The 17,584-nt window shown below is 43.4% G+C and overlaps 2 protein-coding genes and 1 long non-coding RNA gene across 3 annotated transcripts in view; 2 read left to right on the forward strand and 1 right to left on the reverse strand.

Annotated features, from left to right (window-relative positions):
- On the forward strand, positions 1-10,542 carry Ccndbp1 (cyclin D1 binding protein 1). Its single transcript, XM_070005931.1, has 11 exons — positions 1-154; positions 276-335; positions 536-627; positions 3,096-3,177; positions 3,888-3,984; positions 4,370-4,443; positions 5,158-5,234; positions 5,810-6,090; positions 7,634-7,694; positions 9,572-9,618; positions 9,877-10,542. The coding sequence occupies exons 1-11, from the start codon at positions 70-72 to the stop codon at positions 9,989-9,991; spliced, it is 1,071 nt and encodes a 356-aa protein (XP_069862032.1). The 5' UTR covers positions 1-69; the 3' UTR covers positions 9,992-10,542.
- The window catches only part of Epb42 (erythrocyte membrane protein band 4.2), a 16,286-nt gene continuing 9,239 nt past the window's right edge, over positions 10,538-17,584 (reverse strand). Inside the window, exons 8-13 of the mRNA XM_070005926.1 lie at positions 17,194-17,279; positions 16,119-16,361; positions 14,867-15,166; positions 14,358-14,518; positions 13,508-13,641; positions 10,538-11,103 (exon numbers count right to left, since the gene is read on the reverse strand). Of these exons, the coding sequence (XP_069862027.1) occupies positions 10,941-11,103; positions 13,508-13,641; positions 14,358-14,518; positions 14,867-15,166; positions 16,119-16,361; positions 17,194-17,279 (1,087 nt within the window). The 3' untranslated portion in view covers positions 10,538-10,940. The remainder of the gene's footprint in view (positions 11,104-13,507; positions 13,642-14,357; positions 14,519-14,866; positions 15,167-16,118; positions 16,362-17,193; positions 17,280-17,584) is intronic.
- Positions 17,242-17,584, forward strand: part of LOC138816271 (uncharacterized) — a 19,974-nt gene continuing 19,631 nt past the window's right edge. Inside the window, exon 1 of the long non-coding RNA XR_011368599.1 lies at positions 17,242-17,320. This is a non-coding gene — a long non-coding RNA (uncharacterized lncRNA). The remainder of the gene's footprint in view (positions 17,321-17,584) is intronic.

Consider the following 17,584-nt stretch of genomic DNA (forward strand, 5'->3'; position numbering starts at 1 on the left):
GTGGAGCCGCCACGGCGAAGCTTCTGGCCTCGGCGGCCGAGCGAGCGAGCGAGCGACTGACTGACTGACATGGCCGGGGTCGCCGCGGTCCCCACCCGGGAGCAGCTGCAGCACCTGGCGGCGGAGCTGCGGCTGCTGCTACCGAGAGTGCGGGGTGAGCTGACGGAGGGGGACGGGCCGGGGCGGCTTTCGGGGCGGGCGGAGGAAGGGGCTCCGCTCACCTCAGCCTTTCCCTCGGGCCGCTGCGCCCCCACCTTCCACCCGGACCCGGCAAGTCGGCGAAGCCCAGGAGACCGCCGAGGAGTTCCAGCGGGACGCGTTCTGGAGGAGACTCAGTGAGTGCCTCCTGTCGGGGGGACCCCGGGGACCCCCCCCCCGCCCCGCTTCCCTCACACCCTCTCCCCGCCTCCCGGGAACACCTCGCCGCGCCCGGCTCCCTAACGCGCCGAGGTGGGGAGTTGATTGGCACTTCGCCTTCGAAGCCTGTGCAGCGCAGCCGCAGCCGCTTAGCACTTAACCTCTGCCAACCCTCCAGATGAGGCGGCCGTGAAAGTGTCCGGGGAAGCCACCACCCTCACCGCGGTCTTCTCTCGACTTCCTGCGCCATCGCCTTCGCCTTCTCCACAGGTGGGATCCTCGGGCTCCCTCCTCCCCCCTTAGGAATCTGCTCCTCCCTGCACCATTTACTCTCTAGCCGGGAGAGTTACTTTCCTTATCTGTCACACGACGTGAATACTAAATGTCTTAGTGCCGCCTGGCGTAGAGGAGGTAGGGCTAATACATCCAATCTATTTTTATTTAATCCGTAATATCTAGACGATAGAAAATTCAAGACATCTAAGGGTGCTAAAATGTGTCTATCACCCCACTCAAGTCCCTTTTCATTTCCTTATGTATTTTACACATCTTCACATTCTTGTTCGTTTATGGATCTGCCCCTGGTTCTCTTTACAACAATATTAGATCGTATTGTAAATGCAGCTCTTGGACCACCCTTTTAATTTATTTGAAAGTTTTGTGAAGGATTTATTTTAGTATTGCAGGGTTAAAAATTAGAAAAGGACAAACATTTCCTGTTCCTCATGCAGGAGCAGAGTTAGACTCCTGGACTGTCCTTTTAAGAATAAACAATATGCCGGGCGCTGGTGGCTCACGCCTGTAATCCTAGCTACTCAGGAGGCTGAGATCTGAGGATCGCGGTTCAAAGCCAGCCCAGGCAGGAGAGACCGTGAGACTCCTATCTCCAGTAAACCACCAGAAAACCGGAAGTGGCGCTGTAGCTCAAGTGGTAGAGCGCTCGCCTTGAGCTGAAGAGCTGAGGGACAGCTCCCAGGCCCAGAGTTCAAGCCCCACGACCGACAAAAAAAAAAAAAAAAAAAAGAATAAACAATATAGCTTGAAAAATAAACAATATAGCAGCACTTAAAAAGTTGCCAAAATGGGGGCTGGGAAGGTGGCTCAGTGGGTTCGATTCCTCAGCACCACATAAGCAAAAAGAAAAAAGCCGGAAGTGGCACTAGGGCTCAAGTGGTAGAGCGCTAGCCTTGAGATGAAGAGCTGAGGGACAGTGCCCAGGCCCAGAGTTCAGGCCCCACAACCGGACCCCAAAAAAAAAAAAAAGAAAGAAAAAAAGTTGCCAAAATGGCTGGGGATGTGGCTCAAACGACTGCCTAGTCAGCTGGGGCCCAGAGTTCATTCCCTAGTACAACAACCTGGGGGGAGGGGGGGGGAGAGGGTTGCTGAGTTGTTTATAATGAATGGCTTATCTGTGCTTTAGTGTTGCTGTAATGCCAGATTCCCATAAAAGATCTATATATTCTGAATCACTGCACTTACCTCATCTCATACTGGTAGCAATTTGTCAGCTGGTACCAATTTAGACCATATTTTACTAAGTACTGGTTTAGAACTTAGCAATGGCACGAGGAAAGAAAAACTAGAAAATCAATGACAAGGTAAACAGTCAATATTTAGCATCATTCTGTCCATGTTAATTATCTTTAGTTACATATTGTAATTCTATTGTGAGATGCGCACACACACACACACTTAAGCCTCCCTACTTGGTTAATGGTCCCATATAAGGGTTGCTACTTTTTGTGAGGTTTTTGTTGTTGTTTGTGTTTTTGTTGTTGGTGGTCATGGGGCTTGAACTCTGGGCCTGGGTGCTATCCCTCAGCTCTTCAGCTCAAGGCGAGGGATATATCACTTAAGCCACAGTGCCACTTCTGGTTTTCTGGTGGTTTATTGGAGATTAGATTCTCACAACCTCTCCTGTCCAGGCTGGCTTTGAACTGAGATCCTCAGATCCTCGGATCTCAGCATCCTGAGTAGCTAGGATTACAGGCGTGAGCCACTGGCGCCCAGCTACTTTTCTTTTTTTTTCTGTAAAAGGCCAAATAGTAAATATTTTGGTCTTTTTAGCTACTCACCTCTGCCTTTGTAGTACAAACATAACAGTAGACAGTATATAAAACAATGAGCTTGTCTGTGTCTAATAGCATTTTGTTTACAAAAACTGACAGTAGATCTGATTTGACCTTTGGGCCATAGTTTACCTAACTCTTTTTTTTTTTTTTTCGGTCCAGTCATGGGGCCTGAACTCTGGGCCTGGGCACTGTCCCTCAGCTCTTCAGCTCAAGGCTAGCGCTCAACCACTTGAGCTACAGCGCCACTTCCGGCTGTTTTCTTTTTGCTTATGTGGTACTAGGAATCGAACTCAGGCCTCATGCATGCAAGGCAAGCGCTCTACCACTGAGCCACCTTCCCAGTCCCTTTACCTAACTCTTGACCTAAGATATGGTGACCATCTCATGACATAATGGATATCTTTAAATATAGCATAGCAGAAATAAGTTTTCCTGCTGTTGCTTAATGCTTTATTAAGTTGTTAGCCAGTATCTGGGGTCCAGCTAACTTCTCTCTGGTATGGGATGACTCTCAGTAGGACTTCCAAAGCCCTATTATGATACTGTTGCTATCGTATAGATGTCTGCTCTCTTCCTCAGTAGGTGGGTTGACTGTATTAATCTAATTTATTCTCTCTTTTTTTTTTATTCCCTTTTTCACTCTGGAACTGATCTGTCACTTTGTAGGAAACCCAGAGAATCTGTGAGCAGGTCCATGCTGCCATTAAGGCAATTGGTGCAGTGTACTATTCTCTTCCTAAGGATCAGGGTAAGTCACTATGTGTATATTAACATTGGATGTATAGGACAAATCTTTGTTAAAATAATGGATTTTATATATATATATATACTTTTATCTTGCTCCAATGTAAGTATTTAGCTTCTTCTGTAGAATGTAGCCAGTGACAATTTTATAAGGTAAGTAATCTCTGTATGCTCCTTTAGTAAGGTATAAATGCTATAACTTTCCATTTCCCCGGCCAGGGCTTGCCTGATACATAAGACTTTCACTGGTTCTTTCCTCTCCAACCCATTCTAACTGTTGCAGGAACTAGCTGAATCTCAGCTCCATACCTAAGTCACATCTGTTCTCCTCTACTCATCATATCACACCCTATTTCCATGTTCCTTCATGGTTGTTTCCACCAGCCCTGCCTGTAAGTTTATGCCCTAATTATAATCATGCCAAATTATAAATGAATCTTCAAGGTTGCTCACACATGGTTTAGATTCCCAATGTATTTTCCACATTTATCCAGGCTCAGTGTCTCTAATGAACGAATGCATGTTGTCATAGAAAGATTTTATTCTAAATCTCTTGAAGAACAGCACTAAGGACTGGTGGGAAGGACAGAAAAATGACATGGGAATATAAGAAGGCTTTTGTGCTGGCTCTTTATCTAAAGCATGTTCTGTACTACTTCGAATGGTGATATTTTAGAAGGGGCTTAAGCTGCTACCCTTTGTGCTTGGCCACAGGGATCACCCTGAGAAAACTGGTCCGCAGCTCTGTTCTGGACATCATGGATGGCATGGCTCAGCTTGTGGAAGTGCTTCTTACCACCCCAGCTCAGAGGTAGTGATACCACAGTGTGGGTTAGCAGTTAATGGATTTCTTTGACTTGGGGAGGAAAGTCCTCCTGACAGCAAAGTTATTGCTAGCTGAGTGGCATCATTGGTTCACACTTGTAATCCTAGCTACTCAGGAAACTGAAATCTGTGTATCACAGTTCAAAGCCAGACTAGGCAGGAAGTCTGTAAAACTCTAATTTGCAATTAATCCTCAAAAAAACTAAAAGTAGAACTGTGGCTCAAGTGATAGAGCTTTAACCTTGAGCAAAAAATGCTAAGCAACACACACACACACAAGAAGTTATAGCTGAGAATAACGACTAGCAGGAAAGAGTGTTTTATAGAAGAATCTCGTTTACTGATATTTCCTTATTGATTCCATTCTTCAGCCCTGAGAACAATGACCTTATTTCCTGCAACAGTGTCTGGGTTGCATGTGAGCAAGTGCCTCGAATACCAAGAGGTGGGTAAGAGTGTTAGGGGCACCACTGACTGCTCACAAATGCAGAGCAACCTCTTGTGTCTAGCTCCTAGTTTTGTGACATGTTTACATTTTAATTTCTATAGAAATTAGTGGAAAATATATATGTAATTTAACATTAATATTAATATGTAAGTACTGATACTTTGCCGCACCTTATCTTTTTTTTTGGCAGTGGGTAAAGAAGTGGGGTAGAGGAAGGAGGGGAAGGGCCAAAGGACAGAAACGATAGGAAATCTTCTTAACACTCTTTCTAAGTAGCAGGGGATATTTTATTTTAAACTACTATACTCTATTGACCTGGATATTTTCTTCAAAAGAAACAACATTGGGCCAGGCACCAGTGGTTCATGCCTATAATCCTAGCTACTCAGGAGGCTGAGATCTGAGGATTGAAGCCAGCCCAGACAGTAAAACCCATGAGACTTTTATCACCAATTAATTGCCAAAAAGCCAGAAGTGGAGCTGTGGCTCAAGTAGTAGAGCACTAGCCTTGGGCTAAAAAGAGTTCAGGGATAGCACCCAGACCCTGAGATTAAGCCCCAAGATGGACACACATAGAGGAAGGAAGGAAAGAAGGAAGCAAGCAAGCAAGCTAGCAAGCAAGCAAACATTGTTGATTGCCATTTGCAGTCTTACAAGAATTATTGTTTTTTTTTTTCCTCTAATTCTAATGTTTTTATTTTTCACTTACAGATAACAAAGCTGCAGCCCTTCTAATGCTGACCAAGAGTGTAGATTTTGTGAAGGATGCACATGAAGAAATGGAACAGGTAAGCTGGGCGCTGGTGGCTCACGCCTGTAATCCTAGATACTCAGGAAGCTGAGATCTGAGGATCACGGTTCAAAGCCAGCCCAGGCAAGAAAGTCTGTGAAACTCTTTATCTCCAATAAACCAGCAGAAAACTGGAAGTGGCACTGTGGCTCAAGTGGTAGAGCACTAGCCTTGAGCTGAAGAGCTGAGGGACAGTGCTCAGGCCCAGAGTTCAAGCCCCATGACCGACCAAAAAATAAAATAAATAAATAAATAAACGGAGCAGGTAAGGGAAGCTCTGTCTCTGCTAGTTATTGGAAGGCAATCCTTGATGAGGAGATGAGAATTGGTCATAAAGAGGGAGTTTCCTGAGCACAAGAAATAAGTCCATTCTCCTGTCCCATGTTCTGTGTTTTCTATCTCTTATGCTATGCTGCTGTGTAGGGTAGTGCTCCATTGCTGGACAAGGAGATTGATAATGTGATTGAACTCTAGCCATTACTGATGTGGATATTGAGGAGGACAACTCAATTGTGGTCCTAAAAACATAATAGGACTTTTTATTTCATTGGTCTATATGATGGCATGTCTTAGGCTGTCGAGGAATGTGATCCTTACCGTGGCCTCTTGAATGATTCTGAGGAAGACAACTCTGACAACCACAGTAATGAGGATGATGCATTGGGGTTTCCAAGCAATCGGGACTCATATTGGTCAGAGGAGGACCAAGAGCTCATAGTGCCATGCCTTGCACTGGTGAAAGCATCCAAAGCCTGCCTGAAGAAAATTCGGCTCTTAGTGGCAGAGAATGGAAAGAAGGAACAGGTGGCCCAGCTAGATGACATTGTGGATATTTGTGATGAGATCAGCCCCAGGTAAGTACATTTCTTACTTGAGAGTGAGAATGTTCTAATACCAGCTTGTGCTGTCACCCCAAGGTTTCACCCTAGTTTTAAAAATATTTTGAGGGCTAAGAATGTGGCTTAGTTGGGGCTGGGAAGGTGGCTCAGTGGTAGAGAGCTTGCCTTGCATGCCTGAGGCCCTGGGTTTGATTCCTTAGCACCACATAAGCAAAAAGAAAAAAGCCGGAAGTGGTGCTGTGGCTCAAGTGGTAGAGCGCTAGCCTTGAGCTGAAGAGCTGAGGCCCAGGCCCAGAGTTCAGGCCCCACGACTGGACTCAAAAAAAAAAAAAAAAAAGAATGTGGCTTAGTGGTAGAGTGATTGACTAGCATGCATGAAGCCCTGGGTTTGATTCCTTAGTACATATAAGCAGAAAAAAACTGGAAGTGATGCTGTGGCTCAAGTGGTGGTGCTAGCCTTGAGCAAAAGAAGCTCAGGGACCGTGCCTAGGCCCTGAGTTCATCTCAGGACTGGCAAAAATAAATACAAATTAAAAAAAATATGTTAAACTGTATAGGAAAAGTACTTCAGTGATAATTTTTACAGCCTTCATTTGTATTCATCTATTTCCTTTTCTTTTTTTTTTTTTTTGGTCCGTCATGAGGCCTGAACTCTGGGCCTGGGCTAGTCTTCTACCACTAGAGCCACAGCGCCACCTACAGCTTTTTCTGCTTATGTGGCGCTAAGCAATTGAACCCAGGGCCTCATGCATGCGAGGCAAGCACTCTCACTGAGCCACCTTCCCAGCCCCTATTTTCTTTTCTTTTCTTTTCTTTTTTTTTTTCTATACTGGCTTAGTTCTTTTTTGTGTATGTGTCAGGCCTTGAATTCATAGACTTGTACTCTCACTCAATTTTTTTCTCTCACAGCTGGCACTGTACCACTTGAGCTACACCTCTATTTCTGGCTCATTTCTCTATAAATAGACAGAACATTTTTTACTAAAACTATTTTGAGAGTTAGTTATGGACATCAATGATATTTCTTAAAAACAAAGACATTGCTACTGTCACATCCAAGTTAACATTGAATATAATAATTATGTTGTAATATTTATATTGTATACTGTAATAGCTGTATATTTTGATTTCTATATTTGTTTATAAAATATGTTCTATAAATCTAGGCCCCCTATTGCATTTGGCTGTCATCTGTTTAGTCTTTTTTTTTTTGGTCTTTGTGGGGCTTGAACTCAGGGCCTGGGCACTGTCCCTGAGCTCTTTCATTTAAGGCTGGTGCTCTACACTTTAAGCCACAGTGCCACTTCCAGTTTTCTGGTGGTTAATTGGAAATAAGAGCCTCCTGAGTAGCTAGGATTACAGGCAGGAGCCTGTCTTGACATTAACATTTTTAAACAAAACAGATTAGATTGTCTTATAGAACCTCCAGCCATTTGAACTTCTGATTATTTTGTCATTTCTGGAATAGTCACTTTTTCCTTAGTCGTATCCAAGTGGAAACAACCACATTGAGCTTGTTGCCTTGTGTTAATGGGTATTTTTTGCCTTCTGCTTTTAGTGTGGATGATTTGGCCCTGAGTATATATCCACCTGTGTGCCAACTCACTGTGCGACTCAATGTAAGTACCAGCTTTTAGGGGAGTAGCTACAGACCTAATTAGTAGAATTTATTAGTCATTACTGTGCATATTATCATACTTGGAGGCAAATATAACAGTAATGTTACAATTTTTCATGTGTTTGTGTTGGACAAATAGTGGCTTAGTTGAATTATAATTGCCATGAGCTGTGTTCTGTTTTCTATAACCACCTGGGTAATATTTGGAATACCGCAAAGGTCTTAGAAAATGCTGTTTTGAAAAGAAAACCTGAATTACGGCTTGGGTTTTTTTGTTTTCATATTTGTTGTTAATTAGTAATACCTGAATTTGAAATCGCAAATTTCTAGTTTCTGATCTAGGCAAGTGTAAATGTTCCATCAACACACTCTGTTCTAATATGAATACTTTGGGTAATTTAACTGATTAATTGAGTTCTTTATAAAGAGCTGACTTTATTGTATTCTTTCAAATACTATGCCTTTTACTAGAGTTGTTTTCTTTTAAAATCTCCAGTTCTTATCCCCAGTGGGATTGAAAAAAAGTAAAACTGCCCAGTGAACTTATATTTTATAGTCAGATGTAATAGTTCTGATCTTATATATCAGTTTGAATTAATTTCTGGAAGTTATATTTGCCAAATATATATTCATTATGTTCAGACACCTTGAACAGAATAGGATTCTTTGGGGAGCTGTTTTTTGTGCTCCCTAGGCAGGTATTCTACCTCTTGGGCCACATCTCCAGTCCTTTCTTTTTTCTCTTTCCTTTCCCATTACTTTTTTTTTTTTTGTCTGCATAGTAACTCTTAAAAACTTGACTTCTTCATGGACTAGTGCGTGCTCCATGTCTACCCCAATAAAGTATCTTTCCTACTCAAAAAAAACAACAACAACAAACTAATTTGACTTCTTTAAGAGCAGTATGTTCTTCTTAGTTATCCCAAACACAATATCTACAATATCTACTATGCTTACATATGTATTATGAATTATAGAATCTTTATGGGGACTAGTAATATGGTTTAGTGGTAGAGTGCTTGCCTAGCATGCATGAAGCCCTGGGTTCAATTCCTCAGTACCACATAAACAGAAAAAGCTGGAAGTGGCAGTGTGGCTCAAATGGTAGAGTGCTAGCCTTGGGCAAAAGAAGCTCAGGTACAGTGCCCAGGCCCTGAGTTCAAGTTCCAGGACTGGCAAAAAGAAAAAAAAAAACTTTGTGTTGTTTTGCTTTTTTTGAGGAAATTAAACCCTGAATTCCACGCATTCTACTGAATTCCACGCATTCTACATTTGTGTTCTGTCACTGAACTACAACCCTGGCTCCCCATCATAACTTGTTATTGATGTTCTTAAAATTCTTACTATGGCTCTTTTTGGGGGGTTATTATTTTAATGACAAATGTACATTAGTACTTTCTGCTTGATATTATGAGAAATCAGCAGTAGAGAAAAATTTAGGTTACATTTCTTTTTCTGTCTGTTTTTCAGCCTAAAAATACTTAATTTTTAATTTTTGTTCTTCATGGGGCTTGATCTCTGGGCCTGGGCACTGTCCCTCAGTTCTTCAGCTCAAGCTAGTGCTTTACCACTTGAGCCAAAGCGCCACTTCTGGGTTTCTGGTGGTTTATTGGAGATAGTCTCATGGAGTTTCCTGCCCGGGCTGGCTTTGAACATGATCTTCAGATCTCAGCCTCTTGAGTAGCTAGGTGTGATTGTAGGTGTGAGCCACTGGTGGCCCAGCTAATTTTTTTAAACATATACATTATTTTGTAGAAACAGTTATAATAAGTTTTGCATGTATGTTTGATATATATAAACATAGGTCCTTTAAGATATTTGCACTCTCTTTTTCTTTTGATGAAAACCTCAGGATTAACTTCTCTCTCTCTTTTTTAGTCTGCAAAACTTGTATCTGTTTTAAAGAAGGCACTTGAAATTACAAAGTAAGTGTAAAGACTTACAAAAGCCCCAGGGGCCTTTGAGAAAAAACAAAAACTGTCTATCCTGCCATTCTCACTAAGCTCCCATTTTACGGAGTGGGGAAGGGTGGAGTTTACTTTCAGTTTCAGCTGTGGAGCAGCTGAGTTCCTATGTGGAATCTTGCCATTTCTCTCTATAGATTCTTCTTTATGCTTTCCTTGGGGTAGGTGTTCTCTTGATGCTACTAAATTGAACTTCTCTTTCCCCTGCTTCCTTTGCAGAGCAAGTCATGTGACCTCACAGCCAGAAGATAGTTGGATCCTTTTACTCATTAATGCCATTGATCACTGCATGAACAGAGTTAAGGAACTCACTCAGAGTGCAGCTGAATTATGAGTTTCAGGCTCATTCTTACTCTTTTCTTTCCCTCTTTTACATTCTCACCCAGGTCCCAATATTTGCTTTTAAGTAGAGCTAGAATAATTGCTGGATAGAAAGGCAGTTGCTGTCCATTATTTAATAAAAAACTATTATCAGAGATTATTGGCTATCCAGATTGGCAGTTATTTATAAGCCATATGAGTGTGATGTATTTTTGTGCGAAATACAAAAGATAATTGCGTAACTTTGTTCCTGAATTTGCTTTCAGAGATTCCTAGGGAAGCTGCCTTATTCCTAATTTGCAGTAACATGTATTGTTTCACTGCTGAAGGTGTTGATGTTAAAATGCCAAAGATGAGGCTCCTTTCAGGGTTTCTTTGAGAAATGCAGTCTGTTGAAACCAGAATCTTTCTTCCTTTCTTTTGGTGTGGTACTAGGGTTTGAATTTAGGACCTTGCACAAAACCTACTTTCAGTACTTACATGATATTCTTAGCTACAGTCTTTCTGATTATTAGCCCACCTTATTTCATGCCTCTGAAATAAATTGGTATTGTGCTAATTTGATAGATTTGTCCACTTTATTGAACAGATTTGTTACATATGCTTGTATTGTTTTCTTGTGTTACAAAATGATTGTGACAATACCTGAGCTTCCAAATCTCAATATACTCTGAAAATGAACTTTGAAAATCTGAGTACCTTTTCAAAGACTTCTTTTTGACCCTTGATCCCCAGTCATTTCTATTTGAAGACAACTTGTCTTTCTGGCTGCCGTAAGCTGTGGGTGACAGGAAAATGTCTTATCTGCTGGTTTCTGGGAATCTAGCTTTGGTCTTGTTGACAGTTCTGCTCAGTTGGGCTGGGGACTCATTATCTGAGAAGCTGATTTCCCTCCCCAGCATGTTTTGGGTTTAATTATACTTCAAGGGTTTGTTGGGGAGAGTGGTGATAGAGGTGGAAGTCTAAGCGGAAAGTTCAGGGGCTTCTATGGTAATGCTCTTGTAGCTGGTTAGGTTCTGGAACATGTCACAATCCATTTCCACAGTGAGCCAGTGGAGTCCCAGTTGTGTCGGTGTGAACTGGACCTGGGTGCGCAAGGTGTTTCCAGGCCACACGGAACCTAACCTGAAATAAAGCAGACAGGTGCTGACTGTCTCCCAGATGTATTGCTCTTCTGATCCCAGCACTGATCCTTTCTTGCTTGAAGAGATGGACTATGAGGAAATAAACACCTAAATACAGTGCTGTGAAAACAGTCATAAGGGAATAGAAGACAGTGTCTTCCTACCTTGAGCAACTACATAGTTCAAAAGAAAAACACCCTAAGAACTTTCAAACTGCATTGTTGCTCCTTTATCAACTGTGACTCATTCTTTAGGGATATGTTTAGAAAATGCTGATAGTTCTTCACCCCTCACTCTTAAACACAGTGGGTACAGCAGGCACCTTGAGAGGATGTCAGTGTGTCAACAGGTGATGGTTAAAGACCTGTCAAACCTCCTTACTGTATACCTTCTTACTGTATACCTTCTTTAGTGACAGAGGAAATGGCACACATTTCCTTTGAGAAGCTTTCTCTACAGTGGCCCGGGAGACACAAAATCTGGGTTAAATATTGGCAGTGCCTCTTCTCATCTTACTGTTCAAAGTGACAGTTTCATGAGGCTGAGGCAATGGCTCTATAGCTAGCTGCCAGGGATCTCAGGGAAAGTAGATAGGTATATTGAACTTTAAACCTTATGTAGCAAAAGATGCAATGGACATAAAGAAGAGATTTGGAACACTTAGCACTAACAAGGACTAATACCTAGAATACATGTGAACTGCTGCTAGTCAACAAGAGAAGGTGGTAAAGGAAAGAACAGACTGTTCAGAGGAAGAAACAGAAAAGGTTAACAAGCATATGAACAATGAACATTAGTGTATGAGACACGAAGAAAATAGCTGGAGATTACCAGGAGCAGCAAAAGAAGTGGGACTATAATATCGTGCTTAAGCCTAGTATCGGTGGCTCACGCCTGTAATCCTAGCTACACAGGAGGCTGAGATCTGAGGATTGTGGTTCAAAGCCAGCCCAGGCAGGAAAGTCTGTGAGACTCATCTCTAATAAACAACTAGGAAACAGGAAGTGACACTGTGGTTCAAGTAGTAGAGCACTCGCCTTGAGCTGAAGAGCACAGGGATAGCGCCCAAGCCCAGAGTTCAAGCCCCACGACTGATAAAAAAACAAAACCCCCCCAAAACCTTGTGCTGATTGCTGTAGCCATTCTGCAAATCTATCTGGTGTTAAACCAGAGCAGAGAAGATCCTGTGACCCAGCAATTGGATTCCTGGGCATATATAGCCCCTAACCTCACCAATGTTTCAAATAAGCATATAAGACTTGGGACTGTTCACTTGAATAGTGTGGTGTCACACTGTTAGGGACACTCGATGTCTATCACCATGGAGTAGAGTGTAGAAAGTGGGGGTGGGGCTGGGAAGGTGGCTTAGTGGTAGAATGCTTGCCTTGCATGCATGAGGCCCTGGGTTTAGTTCCTCAGCACCACATAAGCAAAAAAAGCTGGAAGTGGCACTGTGGCTCAAGTGGCAGAGTGCTAGCCTTGAGCTGAAAAACTGAGGGATAGCACCCAAGCCCAGAGTTCAGGCCCCACGACTGATTTAAAAAAAAAAAAAGTAGGGATATACATTAAATGAAATTTAGCAGAAGAGATAGACTTGCTATGTGCATAAATCTTAAAAACAGTTCTGAGTGAAAAAAATACAGAAGTTAAAAGTTGTTGTGAAGTAGCAGTACATACTTTACATATACTAACGAAAAGACCCACACCCCAAAGAATATGAAGAGTGGAAATGAAAATAGAGAGTAAGAAAAAGAAACTAAAGAAAGTATATATCAGTATGCTGATTAGTGGAGCTCAGCGCTGAAAGGCAGTGTACCTACCTGTGATGTCTCCAGTACCTAGCCCTGATCTCCCTGCATTATTCACTAGCAATACCTGACTCTTCATCATGACCAGGAAGCATGAGGGCACATGATTGTGGTCTCTGTTGAAGCATTTACATATGTAAACTCCTTCAGTCTCATCTCCCTGCAAAACTCGTTGTCCCAGGATGAGAGGCACTTGATAGCTTTAAGAGTTGAATTCAACTTCTGGGGATATTTGATATAACCAAGAAGACAGGTGGTGGTTTTAAAATTCTGTATTTTGGGCCGGGCGCTGGTGGCTCACGCCTGTAATCCTAGCTACTCAGGAGGCTGAGATCTGAGGATCGCAGTTCAAAGCCAGCCCGGGCAGGAGAGACCGTGAGACTCCTATCTCCAATAAACCACCAGAAAACCGGAAGTGGCGCTGTAGCTCAAGTGGTAGAGCACTTGCCTTGAGCTGAAGAGCTGAGGGACAGCGCCCAGGCCCAGAGTTCAAGCCCCACGGCCGACCAAAAAAAAAAAAAAAATTCTGTATTTTGGGTCTCCACCTTTATGACCAGTTAAGATCTTTTGGTGAGTGAGAAGCATGTAGTCTCTTACCTGTACCTCCTTTCTTTGTGAATTAGCCCCCTTCCAAAGATGGAGATCATGCAGTCCTTCACAGGGGAATCTAAGGAGTTATGGATGCTGACTGAGACTGTAAGAGGCTGAAACTGTTTTGCTCTCTCTGGCATCTGTAGGAAGAGGCAACATGTGGGGTGGTGCCATAGTCAAGGCTTCTGTGGTATACTCCCTTATCTCCTTCAAACCAACACAGCTGACTTCTTGACCTTCTGTCTGTTCCCTTCCTGTATTGGCTCTCACTCTTCACAGACAGCCTGCAGTGGTACCTCTTTTCCACACCTTGGAGGGCTTTTTGTCTTTGGAATTCAACTTGGGAATAATTCTATTCGTCCTCAACCCACCTTTCCAGCTTCACCTGTTTTTCCTGTTACTAAATTACACTTCCGCCCTGCTGGAAACTTTCTCATCCCCAGTATCCCTTTCTGTCTTCAGTGGCTTCCCTTACCTTTGCACTTAAAGTAAACCCATTTTTCAAGGCCCAACATAAATACCAGCTCTTTCATGAAATTGTCCCCAAGCCCACCATTTGAAATCAGCCCTCTACTTCACATGATTTTGGATCTCTTTTAAAGCATTCATATATAGAAGCCCAACTGCTGTGTCTCTCTTACCAAATTATAAGTTCCTCCAGGGCAGGGATCAGATCTCATTCATTTTAGCCAGAGTAGGCTGGTGGAAAGAGGGCTGGACCAAGAGTCATGAGTTTTTAGAACTTCTTACTTTTCTGAACTTGGGCATGTTGCTCTTTCTACTTGTTTTCCTCATTTGAATAATGGCAACAGTTCCATCCCAGGGATGAGCAGTTTGGGAGAGGATTGGTGCCTACCTTGATGACAAGGTGCGGTCTACGAATGGCAACATCTTCTTGAGCAAAGCAGCTGAGGCTTGACTCAGAGTGGGTTGCCACTGCAGTGATTCTGAGGAACGTGTTCTCAGGTGGGTTTTGCTCAAAGTAGGAGAAGGACAGGCTGGTGGTTATTCTTGTAACTGAAACACATGACAGGTAGAGTCAGGAGACCTGTACTTTACTACCTCACTCCTATTTGGCCTTCAAGACTCAGTGTAGTGTGACTCATTTGGGAACAGCTTGGTGTAGCCTGGATGAGATGCTCTTCTGCCTCCCACTCTTGCTCAGAAGTTTCCTCACTACTGTGATGGGTCTGTTTGCTTATTTGACTGCAGTTGGAATGGTGGTTTTCTCCCCTTAGCATTAGGTCCAGTAACTATATGTTGAGTAACTGAAGGAGAGCGCATAAGCACCAGAAGACCTTTGGTGGTGCCAGGGTAAAGGTAGGTGTGTGTGGAAGGGTGTCTGGTAGAGCCATAGACAGTTACCCTGGTTGGCCCTGAGCCCAAGGGACTGCTTCTCCCTCCATAGATCAGCAGCGAGGACTCCACTGTAGTACACAGCTTGGGCTCCAATCACCAGCTGCACTATCTTCTCGTGGTCACTGGGGTTAATCAGGGTGACTGAGAGCTGGGCATCTCCTGTAAGGGGGAGGGAGCTCGGTGCTTCCAAGAATAGGTACAGAGGATCAGCCTGCTCAAGACTTAAATGACGGATGTCGTTATCTTTTCCATGTTTCATTCTCTCTTTCTGGACTCTCTCCAGCACCTCTTTTTCTTCAAGAGAGCCTGAGGAATAGAAGAGACAAAGAAGGCCTCATATACTAGATACAGATCCTTAAAAACCCAGGATTTTGGCTCAGATGCCAAAAATGACACAAGCTTTGCAAATGCCTAAGGCCACATTTAACCACAAAAAGCTTGTGTAGGCAGAGCTAAATTAACAGATAGAGCAGATACTATCTTGGGATAGGATTTCCAAATGATATAAAATTGTCCCCTGAGTAAGGAGAGAACAAGCTGTGAGACAAACACTGTTGTTGAGGACAGTTTTGCTGGGGATTGAAGCTTCCTCTGTAGGAATTTGGACTTGATCCAAAGACCTTGGAAACCATGGACTATTTTACAGTAGGGAGCCAGTGGTAGCAAAATGATATATTTTGGGAGTGCTCATTTTGGAAAGTGGAAGTTGGGAAGGAACCATGAGAAAGAGACTGGAGACAGGGAACAAAGTGAGCGAGCTAACTTTGCAATCCTGTAGTCAAGCTGAGAGGAAGTCCTGGCTTAACTAGACAGTAGGAAAGAGCTTGGGAGACAGTCAGGCAAGGATAGTGTGTGATGTTTGGACAAAGAGCAGCGCCATTGGCTAATGTGGAGGAAGAATTGGGAAGTGTTGGAGGAGAGGAAGAGAGAAGAGACAATATCCAAAGTGTGCTGGGGCTGGACTTAGTATTGATTCATAGCAGCTTCATAGCAGAAATTCTCAAAGCTGGGGGGGTGGGGGGAGAAGGGCCCCAGAGGATATGAAAAGATGGCTGAAGACTTTCTGTGGTTGTCACAACTGGTACATGTAAGTGTGCTGGTATCTCATGGAAAGAGAGGCCAACAGTGCTGCAAATGTTCTATGATGTGCAGCTTTCTACAATGAAGAGCTCTCTGCAGGACGCTTTCTGGTCTACATCACTTCACCTCATTTGCTGTTGCAGATGCTCAGAAACCTGGCCCCTCTCCCAGCCAGTACCTTCAGGATACTTGTAGTTCTGAGTGATATCCTCACAGCGGTCACTGCCCACAACCTTGGTGCTGATATTGTTGCCAACATATTTGGTGTTGGAGTTAGTCAACTCTAGTTTTCCATCCTCACAGCACTTCCAGACTACACACGAAGCATTTACCGTGGCAAAAAGTTCTGACACTGCAGGGCTCAGTCCCAGTGCTCCCTCCTTGACTGCTCTGACTGGGACCAGATCACAGGACCCCCAGCCTGAGGGAGAGAAAGGTCAGTCAGCAAGGAAGCAACTCTCAGAGCTCTGCTCTGCTTAGAGCTGCATCATGTTGGTCTCTATCCTAGGAAAATACACTGTTTTCTCCTTCCAAGGATCAAGGTCAGAAGGTGGGTAACTGGGTGGGATTTCTAAGAGGGTATCACAGAGGTGAAACCTAAAATAATTTTGGTTCTGTGCTATCACTGGGCCCTCTCAGAAACTAGACAGGAAGGACTTCAAAGAAACATACTTTATAGACAGGAACTCCTAAGATAGCTTTTCTCCTGATATGACTACAACGAGTCACTTTTGTTTGGTACTTGCTGTGTGTCAGCCTCTCTTGACAGTTCTGTTCTGCAAGAAGTACCAATGTTTTATGCGTGCTTAAGTTTCCTTCAGTGGGCATCAACCTATGATTTTCTTTTCCTTTTTTCTTTCTTTTTTTTTTATTGTTGTGAGACAGGGACTTGGGCTCTGCACCTGATGCTTTGCTCATTGGCTGGTGTTCTACCAATTGAGCCACACCTCCAACCCCTGTGATCCTTTTCATCCATAACCAAAGCCTTGGAAATCTCACCCTGGAAATCCTTATCCCAGCACATCCACCAGCCATCTAAGACCTTTATTCCTTCATTGAGACACAACTCCTCTGTTGCTCAACAGTTTGTGTCTGGAATAGCTGATATCTTTACTCCCTTTCTGTCTTCTCCTCCTTCTATTTTAGGGAATGAAGACCTCCTTTGACCACTTGTGGCTCCTGCTTCCTCTCTGAGGGACCCCTTCAGCTCTTGCAGCTCTACATCGACATCTCCCCACCCCAGCTGGGTTTACCTCTTGGGTAGAGGATCTGCCATCCGTCATAACCCTGGGGCAAATCAAGCCTGGTCATCCAGCACTCTACAGAAGTCTGAAAAACCCTGAAGATAGCAAAGGCAAAAACTCAAATGGAGGGAAAAAGGTATAGAGGAGGCTCTAGCAGTGTAGTTTAGCAGACTTGTCATTACCATGGGGATGGGATAATACTGTATATAAGTGGCTGTGACACTCCCAGGAAGTGATATGCTTAACCACCCCTGACCATCTATCAGCAAAGCAGTCTCCAAGAGTCCTAATGGCATGCTCTCAACCAAGAACCACTTAGGGTTTAGGGCTTCCATTGAGTTTAAACAGAGCTTATGTATGCCTTTTCTGGTCTGGAACCTCATCTCTGTTGGGCTTCTCA

Source organism: Dipodomys merriami, unplaced genomic scaffold (assembly GCF_024711535.1).
Source record: "Dipodomys merriami isolate MVZ:Mamm:240054 unplaced genomic scaffold, mDipMer1.0.p SCAF_69, whole genome shotgun sequence".
Taxonomy (NCBI): Eukaryota; Metazoa; Chordata; class Mammalia; order Rodentia; family Heteromyidae; genus Dipodomys; species Dipodomys merriami.

Bases quoted from the DNA above. Each gene is read 5' to 3' on its own strand.
- Ccndbp1 (XM_070005931.1), top strand. From the start codon at position 70: ATGGCCGGGGTCGCCGCGGTCCCCACCCGGGAGCAGCTGCAGCACCTG. The intron at 336-535 runs GTGAGTGCCTCC...CCAACCCTCCAG, and splicing joins CGCGTTCTGGAGGAGACTCA to ATGAGGCGGCCGTGAAAGTG. The intron at 628-3,095 runs GTGGGATCCTCG...GTCACTTTGTAG, and splicing joins CGCCTTCGCCTTCTCCACAG to GAAACCCAGAGAATCTGTGA.